This window comes from Panthera onca, chromosome F1, assembly GCF_046562875.1.
Source record: "Panthera onca isolate mPanOnc1 chromosome F1, mPanOnc1 haplotype 2, whole genome shotgun sequence".
In the NCBI taxonomy this organism is placed as follows: Eukaryota; Metazoa; Chordata; class Mammalia; order Carnivora; family Felidae; genus Panthera; species Panthera onca.
Genome location: NC_138355.1, coordinates 67,037,044 through 67,055,016, shown reverse-complemented (window position 1 = coordinate 67,055,016; position 17,973 = coordinate 67,037,044). Strand labels below are relative to the sequence as shown.

Below are 17,973 nucleotides of genomic sequence, written 5' to 3'. Positions count from 1 at the left end.
AAACTAAATTGGACTAGAGCATCCGTCTGGATTCCTGGAGTAAGCCCTGACTAGGACAGCAGGACTGAAAATCGGTAAAAGAGAACTGCCAGTACAGCAGGTACATAGTTCAGGGACAGGGTCTTTTTGTCCTTCCCTCCTCCTCTCTATCCTCGTCCGGTGTTTGGACGGAGCTGGTAGAGACTTTTGGCCATTCAGGCCCTGTGACCACCATCACGAGTCTGCCTCCGCTTTTCCCACCTCCCACACAACAGAGGAGTCAGATTCAGACTGGGGCTTTCATATTCTGATGCGGTCCAGTACCTAGACCTTCCCAAACAGCTTGAGGCTCAATCCCCCATCCACACAGAATGTGTGGAATCGTCTTAAGGGTAAGAAAGCTTAACCCCTGGAAAGTGGCATGTTCGGAGCGCCAAGTGACTCAGAGGCTGAGTGTCACCTGCCCTGTGCATTATCTTCTGAGTGCTGAGACAGGAGAGCCAGCTGGTCTGACCAGAGTATCCACTAACACATGGCAGCCAAGGTCCATAGATGCAGTGGTTCCCAAAGAGAAGGGCAAGATCAACTCAAAATAACAATGATAATAGAAATAATTTTTAAAACGTTAATAATATATCGCTAACGATAATAAAAATGTGAAACCTTAGGATACAACACCAACTGAAGGGCTTCCCAGATTGGAACACCCAGAGGCAACGAGGCAAGATGGCCATCCAGCGTCCTTGGCCAACCGAGGGGCAGCCTCAGCTGGGGAAGGGGGCGGTGGTAGAACCAGCACTGCAATGGTATGAACTGGTCTGCAAACATTCCTCACGCTGCAGCTTACAGAAGCCGAGGAAGATCACAGAAAGACCTGAACGAAAAACAGGCCACACTCCTCAATCAGAATATTTATTAGTCGAGAGAAAGGACCCGAGCTGCACCCCACTCGCATTCCCAAGTCACCTGCTTAATCAAGGGACAGGATTCAGAGAAATCAGAGGTCTCAAATAAGCCAGAACACATCTGGGGAAGAACGGTCTTTCATTTCCTAGACCTGACACTGTAATTATGTACGTTTTCCAGGGAGGAGGCCAATCAGAGTAGTGGATGGCCCTTCCTTGTCACAGCTTGGGTGCAGAGAAGGGCTGGGATAAACAGGTATTTAAAAAGAGAGAAGAGGAGGAGAGGCAGGGGCACAGGAAGGTCAAGGGCTGGGTTCACCCAGATCACACAGCGTCATACAAAGACCCAACCTGGTGACTTGAGTTCTCAAACTACACCAGGGACCTGGAGGCTCAGCACCTGGCGAGAGGAGAATCCCAGGGCTTCTCTTTCAACCCTACTGTGATCAGAGGCAAAAGCCCCTACTTCCTTTCCCTCCACGGAATTCCCAATGGTCTGTCTGAAGGCAAGAGGACACGGTGACAGACCGAGAGCCCCAGCCCAGGCTGAATTTCTCCCCATTCATTTCCAAAGGCTCTTCCCAAAAGAACTAGAGAGATACGGAGCCCCAGGACTCTGTCTCTGCTCCCCAGTCCGAGAGAGGGAGTAGAGACAAGGCACAAAGACCCTGGATGTAAAAGTGAACATCAGTGTGGCCATATATAACATTAGTTGGGAGGGGGAAGAAGGGCATGCCCCCAAAGGGATGCTTTCCTTCACCTGGTAGGTAGCTGGGCCTTTGCTAGCAGCAGCAACCACAACGGATAGGGTTCACAGAAACGGCCCGCACAATAGGCCTTATTACCAGAAAGACAGAGTAAGAGCCTCAGCTGGTATGGCACAATCTCAGCTGGGATGACAGAGGGCAGTGGGCAGACTGCTCTTGCAGACGACACTCCTGCCTCGGCTCCCAGTGGTTCTGCTGACTCCAGATGTTCCCCATGGCTGGGAATCAGGGCCGAACGCGTGTTGTGTTTCACATGATCAGACACTGTTCGCCATTGGCACCTGGTGGGCCTGACAGATTGAGGGCATCCAGGTCAAAGTTGAGGCCAGGAGGCTGGAGAAGAGACGGAGGGACTGAGATTACTGCTCTTACCTCAAGCGACAGCTTTTGAAGGTGCGTCCCCAGTGGCCACAGCGATCACCTCAAGTGGAATCATTCGAGACTACAGAATTCCAGAAACTTGGGCTCAGGTTCAAATCTAAGAGAAGATATACTCACCATCTCCCCAGCCAGCTCTTTTGGAGGATGGCCCAAATCCTGTAGCTGGAAAGTAAGAGGAACTTGAGAAGGAGAGAATCCCACGAAACGGCAGTCCGAAAGAAGTATCTGAGCCACTGTCTCTCTCCTTTCTCCTGGGGACCAGGCTACGTGGCCTCTCTCGTGCTCCCTCCTCCACCTGGGTTTGGCAGTGTGGCCTCCTTCCCAGATACCCGCTCCACCGAACACACACCCAGCAGCACCAGGGGGCAGGTGGCAAGAGGAGGCCTCACCTGCTGCATGAGATCCAGCACCATCTCAAAACGAGCCTTCTGAGTGGCCTCGCTGTCTGTGGGGGTCTCGGCCTCAAACTGCTCACATATCTTGCCCATGACACTATGTTGTTCCTGATATTTTTCAAACTGCTCTGGAGGAAGAGACCCCCGGTGACTCTGCAACCATTCTGGATACTAAGGAAAGGGAGAACGGGTGCAGAAGAATTAATGGACAGTGGGTAGGAAGGGCAATAAAGTCTGAAAAGCAATAAAATGCGAAGGGGGAGGGGACACAGGGGAAGTCAAAACTAAAGACGTCAGTAGCACTGACTCCAACCACGTCACCTGGCTGTGCCAGCATTTACAGTTACCAGAGGACGGCACACTTCTTCTGTGAAGGGCCAGACAGTAAGTATTTTAGCCTTTGTGGGCCATGTGTGATCTCTCTGTCACATGTTCTTTCCTTTGTCTGTTCTGATTTTACAACCTTTGTAAACGTCAAGAGCCACTCTTCGCTTGACAGTTGGATTCGGTGCACCCGGACCCCAGTCTGCTGCCTCCTGGTCTCCGCTGTCCACTTCACTCTTGACCGCATGTTGCACCGTGTCGTTGAAAAGCTTCTGTTCCTGTGTTTTGTTTCTTTAGTGAAACTGTAAGCTCTCTGACAGCAAGGACCATCTTTTACACTATCTTAAATTGTCTCTAGCATAAAGCCAGTAAATCATCGTCAGAGAAATGACTGGTAAGAGATACAAGAAAGGGTTGATCAGACAACAGCCTCGAACCAGTTTACAGAAAACCAGAGCTGAAGAGCCTCCCCTTCTACCTTAAGCATCTTCAGTGGGGTACGTTTATTCCCAAAGACACAGCTCCTCCCCACTCTCCTGTTCCAAATACACAAAGGAGAAAAGAGCAGAGAGATTGTGCACTCGAGTTACTCCAGCTCTGTAGGCTCGAGGCAGACAAGGAAGCCCACAGGCGTCGTCGACACAGTGGAAAATGAGGAGGAAAGGCAGAAACAGAAGTTCACAAACCTTTTCTGTAATCTCCTTCAGTGATGGGTACAACACGTCCTTGGACAGCAGGTTCTGCATGATACTCTGCATGATGGGGAGGATGTTCCCTTCCCCATCCCCTTCTTCCATGCCTAGCCCTTCCATGGCCTTGGTCAGTTCCTCCTCTGACATGCCTGAGTTCTAGAAAGGACAGGAGAGAGGTGAGCAAATACAGATGGTCCGACTTAAGACCACTTTTCAGTTTTAGATGGTGCGAAGAGGATGTACATTCAGTAGAAACTTTACTTCCAATTTTCAATTTGGATCCTTGACCGGGGCCAGCGATATGCAGATGATACTCCCTCGAGATGCCACGGTGGCCGAGGCTCCCAGGCAGTCACGCGATCACCAGGATCAACAACTGATAACACTGACGACCATTCTGTCCCCACGTAACCGTTGTGTTTTCTACTTTCAGGACAGCATTCACTAAATTACACGGGATACTCAACACTTTACTAGGAAATAGGCTTGGTGTTGGGCGATTTTGCAGACCCACAGGCTAACATAAGTATTCTAAACACACTCAAGGTAGGTGTGGCTAAGCTGTGATGTTTGGTAGGGTAGGTGTATTAAATGCATTTTCTTTTTTTTTTTTTTTTAAATTTTTTTTCAACGTTTTTTATTTATTTTTGGGACAGAGAGAGACAGAGCATGAACGGGGGAGGGTCAGAGAGAGAGGGAGACACAGAATCAGAAGCAGGCTCCAGGCTCTGAGCCATCAGCCCAGAGCCCGACGCGGGGCTCGAACTCACGGACCGCGAGATCGCGACCTGGCTGAAGTCGGACGCTTAACCGACTGCGCCACCCAGGCGCCCCTTAAATGCATTTTCAACTTGTGGTATTTCCAACTTACGGTGGATTGGCCAGGATGTGACCCCATCGTAAGCTGAAGACAGTGCCTTCTTGGGATGCTTAGCACCCTTTCAAGTGGGAAAGAACTATTTAAACTCGCCAGCAGCAAAACAGTGTGGCAGGGACAGACTTCAGATGCTACCCAAGAGAGTCTGTCTTTTTGCTGATGTGTCTGACGGGCTCTCGTGGCCCCTACCCCTTCCCCTCACCTGAAGATCAGTGGCATTTTTGGCGAGTCCACTGAGTGTCTCCTTCAGGCAAGATGTAAATTCTTGTTGGGAGGTTGCATCACTGCCTAGGAAAGATCGAGAAAGGCCAAGTCTTTTGGATTTTTACTGTCTGCTTCCCCAGACTGCGCTGGTTATCAGCTTGGATACGCAGCATTTACTGGTGAGTCACTAGCACTCCAAACCTCTGAATCCTCCGTGGTCACCTTCATAGTCACTTTCACAGATCTACTCGAACCGGGTGTCACTTTGTTCTCCACGAAGACACCCACAACACTATGACCTTTAAAATGGTCAGTTTTCCGTAATCTTTTCTGTGACTTTTCAGCCTCGCCCCCTTGCATGACGCAGTGTCCCCGTCCCTCCTCCCATCTCCTGGTCCCACCCGATGGTCGTGATATGATGAGTGCTGTCAGCTTGACTGAGAGTGCTCTCTGTGCGCAACAGACACTGTGGAGGTCTGTTCAGGGGTCTCCAGCCCCCCAGGGCCGCCTCCTCACCCACTCTCCCGGCAGCCTCTGAGAGCTTTTGGAACTGCTCCACCAGATGGGGCTCTTCCTCAGCCAACTCCTTCATGGCCTTCTCGAATTCTGCAGTGGCTTGGGAAGCCAGCTCGCTGTCGAACAGTTCTTGGAAAAACTTCTCTTGGGAGGCGAAGAGGGCATCCTGCAGCGAGGGGGGGGGGGGGGCAAAATGCATCTCTTACTTGGCCCCCACCAACAGAAGCCACAGGCAGGGGCTCAGGGAAATGCAGTGCTGCCCTCCTGCCCACCTCCACTGGACATTCTAACTACCTCTTTTCAGGAGGACAGTAAGAAAGGCACCGGGCCACTGAGGGAAGGGTATAGGGTGGCATTCCCAAACCAACCTTTTAAATCTGCCATCTCTTCGAAGCACTTCCTCAAGATCCCACCACTCCATCCTCAGGGTCAGGCCAGGCCCCCTCCCCCCAATCCACTCCAGCCCACAGGGGCCTGCCCCACCTCTGCTTGCAGGTGCTTGCCCACACCGCCCCCCCCACCCTCCCTTAAGAGGGTGGAATTTATACTTTGGCAGTGTCTCCTGGCGATCTCTTCTGGGGCCCCGAAGCATCAGGGGCCGTGGTGGTAGGAGGGGGTGCTGGGGAGGGTTTGGCCTTATCGAAATCATCAAGAGCACCTTCAGAGACAAGAGACATAGTGTGTGTGTTGGGGACGGATGAGGATTCAAGGCTTGGTGGGGGGGGGGGGGGTGCGGGGTAAGTTCTGGGCACAGCATTACGAGAACAGTCTTTCAAAGTGCCATCTCCCTTTTAAGTGTCCCTCTCCTGGCCCACCCCTCAGTAAGCTGCCCACTTCCCTCTTCATTACCCAATTTATTGTGATCAAAGAGGAAGAAATCCCTAAAGGTGGAAGAGGCGTCTCTCTCATAGCAGGAAAGAGAGACTTAAAAGCTCTGCAAAGACATCTCCATCTACGCAGTGACTTCCTTGCCACATTCTACCGATTCCCCAGAAATCCCACACCAATATCCGACGAGAGCAGAGAACACAGGTGTCCTTAAACTCCTGAACTCACTCTGGAGCCCTCGAGGGCGTAATTTTTGGCAAGAAAGCAAAAGCCACAAGACGTTCCACCCCGCTTCCCGTGGGTCCTGGTACTCGCACAGACTGAGGGATAGCACGGGTTCAGCCCTCCCTGGGCAAAGTTCCTAGAGCTTCCTCTGGCCTCATCTCCGCAGATAACTATGTGCCAATCCACAGAGTCACTTGGCACTCCTCACCGTTTCTGTTCATCCTTCTGCCTGCCCACGTCTCTGTGACTGGGCAAGAGACAAAACATATTCACCTCTGCTCTAAAAACCTGAGTCCTCCCCACCAATCCGCTTGCTGGGCTTAGCGGGAGGACACTGGCCCCACTGTGGGCAAGAAACCAACAGAAGAGCGGAGGGCGGGGAAGAAAAGAACATCCAGCCTCTTTCAGGAGGGTGAGCTGTCTCCCCCTAAAGCCCTCTCCCCCTCAGTTTTTCAGAGTAATGGAGGGGAGTCGGCTTGAGCTGTCTGACACGGTGAAAGTACTGGAATGGGGCCCGGGGAGGGAAAGGTGAAAGGCTTGGCGAGAGGAAAAAAGGGGGGAGAGGGCAGCGCACAGAAGGCCGCGCCAAGGGCTGGTCGACCCTTAAGGCGAGCAGTCGGTTCGCAGCCCACCAAAGACCGAAAACAGCCGCTGGCGGGAAGGAAGTTAGGTTAACAAGAACTTGCTCACCGAAACCTAGGGGAGTTCGGTGCCGGATCGTGAAACACCGTCCGGCGGGCTACTGCTTCCCCTCCGGCAGGGAGATCAACGGTCTGAGACGCTCTGGGGCCCAACGTGGGCTCCCGAGCTCCCGCCGCGGAGGAAGGAGAGGGTGACCCAGAGATTTTCTTCGGAGTCACAGGCAGACCCTCTGCCCCCGGCCAACCTCTGGAAAGCCTCTCCCGCTCCGCCCCCGATATCTCGGGCGCAGTTTGCCCCGGAATGAGCCCTTACAACCGCCCACCGTCGGGCCTTCCCCTTTACGAGTTCTTACTTTCCAGAAGCTCTTCCAATTCCCGGTCCGCGTCGGCCCCAGCACCACAAGCCTCCTCAGCGGCGGCCATCTTGCTACCTCCGGCTTGCCGTAGGAGGCGGGGCTTCGCGGCGTCCGTGCCTCGGCCCCGCCCCGCGCCCCTCCCCTTGTCCTCGTGCAACCAGTAGTAGTGCAGGCCGGGCCGGAGCCGCCATTTTTAAAGGGACAGGAAGCTCTGTGGGTTGGGTTTTGTTTTTTTTTTTCTTTCTCGCCAGGAACCGTTGAACTAACGGAGTGAAACTCACTGTGAAATTCTACCAGGTTACTGATTAGCCCGGCTTCCTTTATTTCAACTTCTCGCGTTATCCAGAGAAGAGGCTCTTTCATCATATGCTTCTCAACACTTAGCACTCTCTGACATTCTATTGATTTTACTTCCTTGTTTACACTGGCCCCCCAGGCACTGCGTGGAATTTGAACACCCAGCGGGCGAGGACTGCCATCCGTGGTCTTCACTGATGTAAGCTCAGCTCCTAGGCGAGGGCCTACAACCCCGCTGGCGCTCACTGGCCACTCGCAGCCCTCCCGGACCCTGATGAGGCACACTTCACCGCGGGATCCGGCGGCTGTCTCTCATTTTCTATTCTCCGACAGGGTTGCCAGAATGAAGGACACAGGACTAGGAGCTTAGTTAGAGCACAGGGTGCGTTGGAGCAATTCAGGCAGAAAAAGCAAGTCTGGAACCTCGGACTGAGCCAGAGGACCATTCATCGTGGTAGCTATAGACCTACCTTCCCCGAACCATCCCCTTTTCTCCATATAGAATCCAACCTCTAATCCAGTGAAGCGGGGGGGAGGCTCGGTAAAAGACAACTCCAGACACCCCTTCCCTCCTCCGGGATGGTTCTCCTCTTCAGATGGGTCAGAGCTGCCTCCCACGCAAATCTGTGTTAGCATTTAGAGCGCACCCACTGTTGTGCAGGATCCTGTGCGGGGCACAACCCAGGAGAGTGACACAGATGGGACCAGCCCCTGCTGTAAAAGAGCTGCCTGAGGATTAGGCTGGAGGTAGGATGAGACTGACAGGTACACACAGTAAGGATGATACAAGGCAAATGTTTTCACAGAAGGGTCAAGCGCTATAAAGCTTAAAAGGGAGAAATCACATCTGAGTGAAGTCACTTAGGGGCGCTCGGGTGGCTCAGCCGTTTGAGCGTCTGAGTTTGGCCCAGTTTGGCTCACAGTTCATGAGTTCAAGCCCCGCATGGGACTCCTGCCGTCAGCGGCAGAGTCCCCTCTTTCTGCCCCTCCCCCACTCACGTTTTCTCTCGAAAGTAAACATTAAAAACAAAACAACACTAAACTAAATGAAGTCACTTCATGGCTTCCGTCCTTAGCTTCCTAAACGCACACTTGAGTACCGTGTCGGGTACCAGATTAGGTACTCTTTCCGGCACAGATAGGGCACAGGGTTTGTAAATCATACCTGTGCAAATCGTACTGTGTTCTTCCAGACACAAGTGGTGAGTGAGGAGAAAACATTCCGAACTGAAAGTCAGAAGACTTAAGTCCCAGTCCCAATTCTGTAACTACTTTTTTTTTTTTTTTTTTAACATTTATTTTTGAGACGGAGAAAGACCGAGCATGAACGGGGGAGGGTCAGAGAGAGGGAGACACAGAATCTGAAGCAGGCTCCAGGCTCTGAGCTGTCAGCACAGAGCCTGACGCGGGGCTTGAACTCACGGACCGTGCGATCATGACCTGAGCCGAAGTCAGCCGCTGAACCGACTGAGCCACCCAGGCGCCCCCGTAACTAAGTACTTTTGTTCAAAACCCTTTATCACTCTAGGCCTCAGATTAAAGTTCTTTTCAATTCTAAACTTCTATAACCTAATCCTTCTCTGATTAACCGCTTTCTCCCCAACACCTGTTATTCCAGGCTTTCTCATTTAACTCCAACCCACTTACATGTATGTCTCTAATAGGACTATAGTTATATCAAGCACATATTACAGGTATTTCGCCTGGCTTTATACTATTATGTTAATGTAAACATGTTAATAAGAAAAATACTGGAGGTAAAAAAAAAAAAGAAAAGAAAAATACTGCAGGTAACTGGAGAGAACTACGATGGAATTGAAACATGATTTGTCCTTTGCATCATCTCTTAAACTTGCTTCTGCTTTTCTATCCTTACTAGTGTGATACTCCTAGCACCTCCTTTCCATATTTATTCACCTCCTGCCTAATGTATAGTGAAAGCTGTTGCCAAACCTTATTTTACAGCATTTTTAAAATGTTTATTTATTTTTGAGAGAGAAACAGAGTGAGAGTGGGAAAGGGACAGAGAGAGGGGGAGACACGGAGTCCAAAGCAGGCTCCAGGCTCTGAGCTATCAGCCCAACGTGGGGTTCGAACCCACAAACCGTGAGATCACGACCTGAGCTGAAGTCGGATGCTTAACTGACTGAGCCACCCAGGTGCCCCTGAAACAGTTTAAAATGAAAAGTACAAACTGTAATCAAAAACACAGCATGCCAATCTACCCAATGTAGTCTTAGCACATGACAAGCAAAACCCTGTATTGCCAATGTAACCGCTGTAACATGTGTATTACCTGTAAAACGTCTAGAACAGCGAGAAGTACCCGGTAGGTGCTCAGTAAGTACTGGCTATAACTAGCAAAAGGGGAAAGGTTGCTGTCAGTAACGGAACAAGGGAGCTACTTGCTATGTTCTCACAGTTTAATAGATCCTATGAAAAAAATGTATTTTTTAAAAAGACAGTGGGTGTTTATTACTTTTGTAATTAAAAAAAAGATATCGGGGTGCCTGGGTGGCTCAGTTCGTTGAGCGTCCAACTTCGGCTCAGGTCACAACCTCACGGTTTGTGGGTTCAAGCCCCGGGTCGGGCTCTGCACTGACAACGTGGAACCTGGAGCCTACTTCAGATTCTCTGTCTCACTCTCTGTACGTAAAAAAAAAGAAGAAAAAAAAGACACCTGCTTTGGTGGGGCAGCTACATAAAGTAGGAACGTGAGAGTGTCCAGGAAACAAATGGAGCCACAAAACTGTCATAGAAATTTACTTTATTAAGTGTGAGAAACAAACACAAGAACAATGGCTATAAAGAACAAACCAAAGAAAAGTGATGTGCATTCTTGGGAAACCAGTTTCTTCTCAGACTTTTGAGTTCCTGGGCGCACACAGGGTACCTGCCTGGGAGTTCACATGCCCAAGGAAAACGGCGTGGGGGGGGATGGCTAAGAGTCTGCTGTGGCTGAGTAAAAGTTACGGCCTTATTTATCACATCCGCCTTCCATCCAAAAGAAAGATACAAAGGTGGTGGGGAGGGAAAAGATAAACACTGAAGGAATGCAGTAGGCAAAGTTTCATCACGGAACTTTCATCTGTTCCTTGAGCGATCTAAGCTGGGAGGGAGATCACCACAACTGTAGTCACCTCGACAAGACGACAGAGAGGTCTAGACATTTTGATTAACCATAGAAGAGGAGAAAGGGACATTAAGTTTTAGGGCAGGACAGCTCAATGTCAGTAATGTGAAGGGCAGCTGAGGAAGAAAGAAGTTAGGATATAGAGATTGGTTCTCTAGAGGAAAATACGGTGTTTGACCCTGCACGCACCAGAGGGAGCCTCAGCGGAACTGCAGAGGACTGATCCTTAAACCGATGACATCTTTGCCAATCTCTGTCACCTGTGGAAAAGGAAACGGAAAAGTTAGGGAATCTGTGAGGGTGCACAGCCCGGAAAGCTTACTCTCTCCACTCCTCAGTGAGTACAGCAGAGTATGTGGTTAAGATCTGTTACTGCTCAGTAAACAGCAGTGGGGAGAAGCTCTAGTTTTCTTTAGTATCACTGTCTCAAGGAGCTAGAGGCAAAAACGGAAGAAAAAAAGAACCAACACGCTTCTTTCTATTTTCTCTTTCTTTCCTCTTCCCTCCAGATCCTGGATGTCTTTCTAGAGGACAGTACTTACTGTAGTGACCTTGCAGACTTGACCCTTGAACTCAGGGGAATAGCAGGCCCCACTGAGTGGACATTTCTCCACTGGCTTCCCACGGTAGATGGGCCGGTAAGACGCAGCACAGATGTCAAAGGGGTTGTGCATGTCGTAGCTGAGCTGGCAGGCGTCTGTAGGGTTCTTCTCACACGCAGACAGAATTTTGCGGGTCTAAGGGAGGGAAGGAGTATTTTATTTAAGAGGACTGAAAGCTGCACGTCACAACTCACCACGGTTCAGTAACTTCCTTGACTCGAGATGCCATTGTACCGAGTGAACGAGTATGTCCTTTTGGACAGGACACACGTGAAGGGGTCACAACTACGACCACTCCTGCTGCATCAGGATCTCCCCTTCTCAGTATCCGTGGTTCCACGGATCTAGACCCACAGTCCTCCACCAAGCCTGGAGATTATCAGAGCCAGGACTCAAAGGGTTAAAACTGGCTTCCACCGCCCAGGAGGAATGCCTTCAGAGACCCCAAGTAACGGGACCTGTGTGCGGAGGTTAGCAGCGGTGGGAACGGGTAGCAGAGCTCAGGGACGGGAAGGCGGAGCTCTTCTAGGTGGCAGGTCACTCTACACCTGTGCCTTGTCTGAAGGAGTCACGAGTTCGCTTTCCAAGAACAAAAGGAAGCACCCTTGCCACTAAGTAAAGAGAAGACGGCATTCGGTTGCCTCCTTCTGTTGAATGTTGTTAATCAGTGCTTTGTTTTTAGAGGCAAAGGCCTTGGCCTCTACTCCCTCCATGTGAGAGCCGGTCTGGTCCCTTTATGCCTGAGGAAGGAGTTCCCATCTACCTGTTGAGCCACCTCTGGCTTGGGCCCCAGTTCCAACAGGCGCCGAGCAAAGGTGGCAGCCGTCTTAAAGTTCTTGAGCTTGAAGAAGAGGTTGAGGGCCGTGCGCAGCACCAGGATCATGTGCACAGGCTGCAGGTTGGAGTGGGTGAAATAGGCTGCCATCTGGTGGACAGAGAGGGGGACACATGCCAGGCTGATGGTACAGCAGACATAGGTCATTTATGGGCTGCGGCCCACGCAGTAAACACAACACAAAGCAAACGAAAACGGGGCTGACTACGAGGCAGAGCCATCTTCTGCCCCCGGGGTGTGAAGGACTGATGGAATGAAGAAGCGGAGAAAAACACACCCTCTCCTCAGGGAAGTAGGCCCAAACTTCTCTTACTCCCCAGACTGAAATGTGGGTTTGGACTTTAAGAATTCAGACCTAATGGAGGCTGAAGGGGCGGACCTCTCTGCACCGTGCAGAAGCCCAGAGAGATCGTACCTCACAGATGCGCTTCTGCTGTTCCAGAGTCTCTTTGGGCAGCTTCTTTCTTTCTATCTCCATGGACAGGCCCACGATGTACTCACGGCAAATGGTGATAAGCTGCTGGGCCTTGAGAGAGGGGCAAAGCAAGGTCACGGCACAGAGGCAAGACCGTGAGGGTGCCCGGGGCTAGGTGGGCTACCCCCTCCTACCTCCGCAATCTCCTGCTTATTGTCCACGACGAGGAGGGGCACGCTGAGTAAAATGGCACGGAATTTCTCCACGGCCTCCTCGAACTTGCCAACTGTGGTGAGCTGGTAGCATAGCTGTAGCCGCTGAATGAGGTCATTGAGCCTCAGGCCCACGGCTGGCACGCCATTCTTCAGCCCCGCATCCTTCCTGGAAGTTTGGAAAAGTAGGAAGAAAAAGGGATAACCCGGAATCCACTAGACTCAAAGGGGAAACAGGTCGGGGAACTGGACGCGGATGTATAAACCAAACCTCACAGAGTGTCGAGCCCAAGTTCCTTCCTACTAGGAAACCTCCCCTCTGGGACGACCATTAACTGTCCCTCAGGCTATCATCTGAAATATCCACCCCACGTGGAAGACACAGAAGCCAGGAGCAAGGGGCCTTACCAATTGCGATTAGGGTAGCCATACATGGAGGGCAGGCAGGGCAGAGCCTGATAGGTGGTGCGGCCTCGGGCGTAGGTCTGTAGGAACAGTTGCTTGTAGGGGCCAAACTGGGTCACCCCCACCTGGTCGTGAAGGAGCTAGAATACAAGAGAAAAGAAATATAAAAATTGGGACCTTGCCACTGCAAAACTAGCTAACCTTGGGCAAGGTACTTAACTTCTCTGTACTTGTTTCCTCATCAGTAAATTATACTTAATTATAGGGCCTACCTCGTTTAGTAATACCTATAAAGCATTCAGGATAGTGCCTGACACACAGTGTGTCAATGTTAGCGGTTGTTGCATTTGTACTTACTGGAGTTACTGCTGTTGCTATCGTAACATATTGTAACATACCCGCTCCTGAGGGGGCGCTAACTTACTGATGTGAGCCAGAAAGCAGACTATAAATGGGTGGGAGATGGCTGCAAAGATCCACCCGGTAGAAGAAGGCCTTAGGAGGCTACCTTCCCTAGGCAAGACCGGGGTTTCCACGATAAATGCACACCTCTGCCCTCGTGCATAGGTTAATTTCCATTTGGTTAAGAGGAGTCAACCGTCTCCCTGGGGACCCCGGGCGAGAAACACTCCGCAAGAGCCAACGTTACTCTAAGACTTACCCGCATGGCTGTTTCAAAAGAGCCTGCCAGGATGTGATCGACTGGAAGCTGAGAGTTATTGCACCAGATCTAACAAGAAACAGAAAACCCAAGCCAACTGAAACACAGCCCCTTCTCTTCCCAAAGTACCCTCCCCTGTACCTAGAGCAGAAGAGTAGCCACGTTCTTTACACACGAGTCCAGCAGAGCCAGCTCAGAAACATTCATGCCCGCAGGGTGGCGCTTCCCTGCTCACCTGAGTTGGGCTGGTTCCCTTGGTGGGAGGCACAAAGAACCCATCGTCAGCACCCCCGGCTGCCCCAGGGGGTACATCCTAAGAGAAAAAACATCAGTCATTCATAAGCTATTCAAGCACTTTGTTCTGATAAGTCTAAACACAGTCCTTGACCTTGCTCCCAGCCTCGACCGGGGAGGAAGGGGCGGGGGGCACTAGTGGGAGAAGACCCTCAAAACAGGGGCAGCTTCACCAGTAACAAAACGATAAACCAAAAGCTCCAATTCAGACGACAAAGCTTGCTGCCTTTTCATAAGCTGCTGTTGCTGCAGCCTGACCGGCTGATGGGAGATAAGCATCAGGTCGGGAGGATCTACACCCCCTCCCTTCTGGGGGCCTCGGGACGGGTGGGGGGCAGTATGGCCACCGGCTTTCACAGGGAGACCCAGAGGGAGCCTCCCCGGGGCGAGAACCCCACACACCAGCTCAGGAGGGAGCTCCAGGTCCTCTTCCACATCCCAGCCGCCTCCTTCTTCCTGTCCCCTGCCAAGAGCGTCATCCCCCAGGCCATCCGTAGCCTCCACAAACCCATCTGTAAGGAAAATCCAGGCTCAAAGCGGATTTGCAGTGACGGAATTTTAGCATGAAGAAAGCCCAAAGCTGGGATCCTTGTCGGTTCCGCGGTCTGGAAGCCTGCAGAACCGCCCCACGGCCCAGCCCCCACCCGTCCCCCCACCCCAGGCCACCCATCCTGCCAGGAGACCCCCAGAAGAACTCTCACCTTCATCCAGCTGCAGCTCCGCATCCTCTCCCCAGCCTTCGGTACCAACGGTGTCAATGTCAATATCAGCAGCCAGGGCTCCTCCCTTGCCTACAGACAGAAGAACACAAAGGAGCTGGTTATAGCCAGGCAAGTCTGAGATCCGGCCTCTTCTGCAAGCAAGCTGCGTCCTTACAAAAGCAGATGCCAAGCCTCTGTCCACTTAGTATTTTTATTATTTACTTCTGTAGTACAGACGCTATGCTACCTTGCAGCAGGTTTCAAAAAGAGAGGAAGTAGAAGAGAGATGGGAACAACTGGCCTTGCTGACACCAAACACCACCCCCTGAACCGTTTTTTACTTAGCAACTCCTGGAGTCTCCTGCCGAGATCTCTAAGTTACTGCCACTCCAGCGTGTGCAGGGCACGGGGACACAGGGTAGGTCAGAGACGGAGGAGAGGGCGGGGCTGGGCACAAAATGCCCTGGGGTCCATCTAGGCTGTCAGCCAGGAAAAATAAGCCAGCAGACATCTCCAAAACAACAGGAGCAGGTAAGGGTGGGAGTGGGGGACGGTGGTAGCACACATCTGCAAACGCCCACGGGACAGAGTCTGACATTGCTGCTTCGGTGCCTTAACACTGTCCCTCACGAATGATGAGATACTGAACAGGACTGACCACACAGACGCTAAAACCTGAGGAAACACACCCACGTGGTCACAGTGGCTGCCCGAGGCCTGGACTAAGACAACTCTCTTTTCTCCCCCTATTTTCCAAATTCTAATCATCTCATATACTCTTATTTAATTTTTAAAACATGGGATGTCTAGGTGGCTTAGTCGGTTAAGCTCAGGTCTTGGTCTTGGGGTTGTGAGTTCAAGCCCCACATTGGGTTCCACACTGGGTATGGAGCCTGCCTCTCTCTCTATTTATTAATCCATACATACATCGATCTATTTATTAATACATACATACATATATACATAAACACAGGGCGCCTGGGCGACTCAGTGGGTTAAAAGCATCCGACTCTTGATTTCAGCTCAGGTAACGATCTCACAGTTCCTGAGTTCCAGCCCCAAGTCAGGCTCTGCGCTGATAGCACGGAGCCTGCCTGGGATTCTCTGTCTCCCCCTCTCTCTGCCCTTCCCTTGCATGCTCGCTCTCTCTCTCTCTCTCTCTCCGTCCCTCCCTCCCTCAAAAATAAACAAACATTAAAAAAAAACAAACAAACGTACCACAGCTCAGACTGGCGTGTCACTGCTCCAGAGCTGAGGGTGCTCTGGAGGACAGCTCTTCACAACACAAACACACGACAACAAAAACACTATAGGAGGGGTGGGCACTTACCCTTGCCGGCAATGGAGCCTTCAAAGAAGCCTTTGGATACAGTCAGTAACGGCCAATTGGTATCCAATGGCATGATAGGTGCAGGCGGCTGGAGCAGCTTGGCATTAGGGTCAATGTCTGGGATCTGAAAGGCAGAAGGTTAAAAGCAAACATGTGGGGAAGTTTACAGAGCCTCCTTTGACCTCATTTATTCCCCTGCCTCCCCTGCTAACCAGATGGGAGAGTGACACTTGTGGGTTTAAACTGTCCCCCGATCTCAGAGTTAATTCTGTAATCAGACACTCACATAAATAAAAACTTACTGTCTCCTTCTCTGGGTCAAATGTCTCCTTCAGGCTCTCGGCTTCTTCATCTAAGCCATGAGTAGCAGCTGTGAGATAGGCCAGGGACTCTGTAGAGAAAACAGACTTTGTGGTAGAGGGTCCAAGATGTCCCCCGGCGGTCTCTGCCTCCTGGTATTCAAGCCTGTGCACCATCCCCTCCCCTAAACCGTGGAACGGACTTAACTTGCTTCCAACAAACAGGACGTGGCAGAAGCCGCGGAATACCACTTCCAAGATTGGGATACAAAGAGCGGGGCCTCCACCTGGATGCCATTGCCTGCTCTGAGGGAAGCCAGCTGCCGTGTCGCAAACTGCCCTATGGAGACGCCTGTGTGGCAGAAGGTTGACATTTCCCAGCCATCAGCCCGCAAGGACCGGAGGACTGCCTGCAGCCATGCGGGGAGCGTGGGAAGGGATCCTCCCCACTTGAGCCGGAGACATCCGCAGTCTTGGCCAACACCCTACCCTGATGCAGACTCCTGACACACAGTGAGCCAGAGGTACCCAGCTAAGCCACGCTGTAAACCGAGGTAACGTGCATTTGTTGCTCTAAGCTGCTCAACTCTAGGGTAATTTGCCACACGGCAGCAAGTGACTGATGTACTCGCTTATCCTTAAGCTCTAGCATCGATGCTGACAAGAACCTGGGAATCGTCCCTGACTCCAATCCTCACATCCCACATCCAGCCCTTCGACAGATCACATTGTTTCCACCCGCGCAAGACATGCGGAGTCTGACCCCTTCACTCCTTAGCACCGTCATCCAAATCACATCTTCCTTGTTTCCTGGCGTATCTCAAATGCTAGCACTGTGCTTGGTACATAGTGGGTTCTCAGAAAATTCCCTTTGAGAATATATAAACAAGTAAATAAGAGGGCACCTGGGTGGCTGTGGCTCAGTCAGCTGAACGTCCGACTCTTGGTTTCAGCTCAGGTCCTGATCTCAGTTCAGGGGTTCAAGCCCCACGCTGGACTCCACGCTAACAGCACACAGCCTGCTTGGGATTCTCAATCTCTCCCCCTCTCTCTGCCCTTCCCCACTCGCACGCACGCACGTGCTCTCTCTCTCAAAATAAATAAACTTGAAAAAACACGACTATAACAAATTAAGTGAATGAGTAAAACCTCCAGACTTGAAGTAAAAAAAAAAAAAAAAAACTCTAACAACCTCTAACCAACTATATTTACTAGAGTATCTGCTTCAGGACCTTTTAAAACCTCCTAACCTCCTAGTTCCTCCTGACTATTAACTGTTTTCCTAAGAGTGCTTGGACAGACTGAATATTCTGGCTGTACCTCCCTTTGGCCCTGAAGCATGCCTTCTGAGCATGGTAGGAGCATGCTGTCTCTTCTGGAAAAATGCACAACAAAGGGAAATACCTCACCACTATACGTGGGTAACTCACCACGAAGAGAAAATACTTTCTAAGCCGCAAAGGAGCTGGTGAGTCCCGCATGCTTACTTACTCTGCCCACAGTTCTTCAGGATCCGCACCCGCTCAGACACGTCACCCAGGTAGAGTGCATTCTGATAATGGCCACTCATGTCCTTTCGGATCTCAGCTGCATCAAGTCAGTAAGACACCAGGTTAGGTCTTCTTTCCGAAGTTCCCTCTCTCCTCCCCTCTACCTGCCTTCACCTTCCCTCAAGGCCCCCACTCCCCACCCTTAGCTT

At 51.3% G+C, this 17,973-nt stretch overlaps 2 protein-coding genes across 3 annotated transcripts in view; both read right to left on the bottom strand.

The window, feature by feature from the left end:
• Nucleotides 1–875: 875 nt before the first annotated feature.
• PEX19 (peroxisomal biogenesis factor 19) lies at nt 876–7,208 on the bottom strand. 2 transcript variants are annotated; one of them, XM_078441145.2, is made up of 8 exons: nt 7,088–7,208; nt 5,589–5,698; nt 5,041–5,206; nt 4,523–4,608; nt 3,438–3,599; nt 2,422–2,598; nt 2,150–2,194; nt 876–1,984 (listed from the first exon to the last, which is right to left on the bottom strand). In XM_078441145.2, the coding sequence occupies exons 1-8, from the start codon at nt 7,155–7,157 to the stop codon at nt 1,901–1,903; spliced, it is 900 nt and encodes a 299-aa protein (XP_078297271.1). In that variant the 5' UTR covers nt 7,158–7,208; the 3' UTR covers nt 876–1,900. The 2 variants fall into 2 exon arrangements, with proteins under 2 accessions (XP_078297271.1, XP_078297272.1); XM_078441146.2 differs by lacking the exon at nt 2,150–2,194.
• Nucleotides 7,209–10,137: 2,929 nt separating this feature from the next.
• Nucleotides 10,138–17,973, bottom strand: part of COPA (coat protein complex I subunit alpha) — a 45,634-nt gene continuing 37,798 nt past the window's right edge. The window contains exons 21-33 of the mRNA XM_060644536.3: nt 17,766–17,861; nt 16,278–16,366; nt 15,976–16,099; nt 14,646–14,735; nt 14,347–14,456; nt 13,886–13,963; nt 13,651–13,719; nt 12,993–13,129; nt 12,567–12,753; nt 12,373–12,483; nt 11,886–12,047; nt 11,063–11,257; nt 10,138–10,780 (exon numbers count right to left, since the gene is read on the bottom strand). Coding sequence (XP_060500519.2) covers nt 10,721–10,780; nt 11,063–11,257; nt 11,886–12,047; nt 12,373–12,483; nt 12,567–12,753; nt 12,993–13,129; nt 13,651–13,719; nt 13,886–13,963; nt 14,347–14,456; nt 14,646–14,735; nt 15,976–16,099; nt 16,278–16,366; nt 17,766–17,861 — 1,508 coding nt within the window. The 3' untranslated portion in view covers nt 10,138–10,720. The remainder of the gene's footprint in view (nt 10,781–11,062; nt 11,258–11,885; nt 12,048–12,372; nt 12,484–12,566; nt 12,754–12,992; nt 13,130–13,650; nt 13,720–13,885; nt 13,964–14,346; nt 14,457–14,645; nt 14,736–15,975; nt 16,100–16,277; nt 16,367–17,765; nt 17,862–17,973) is intronic.

What these genes read in the sequence shown, in the direction of transcription:
- PEX19 (XM_078441145.2), bottom strand. Translation starts at nt 7,157, where the DNA reads ATGGCCGCCGCTGAGGAGGCTTGTGGTGCTGGGGCCGACGCGGACCGG. An exon ending in AAAATGCCACTGATCTTCAG is followed by an intron (nt 3,600 to 4,522) that starts GTGAGGGGAAGG and finishes TGTCCTTTCTAG; the next exon opens with AACTCAGGCATGTCAGAGGA. An exon ending in AAGAGCTGGCTGGGGAGATG is followed by an intron (nt 1,985 to 2,149) that starts GTGAGTATATCT and finishes TCTCTTCTCCAG; the next exon opens with CCTCCTGGCCTCAACTTTGA.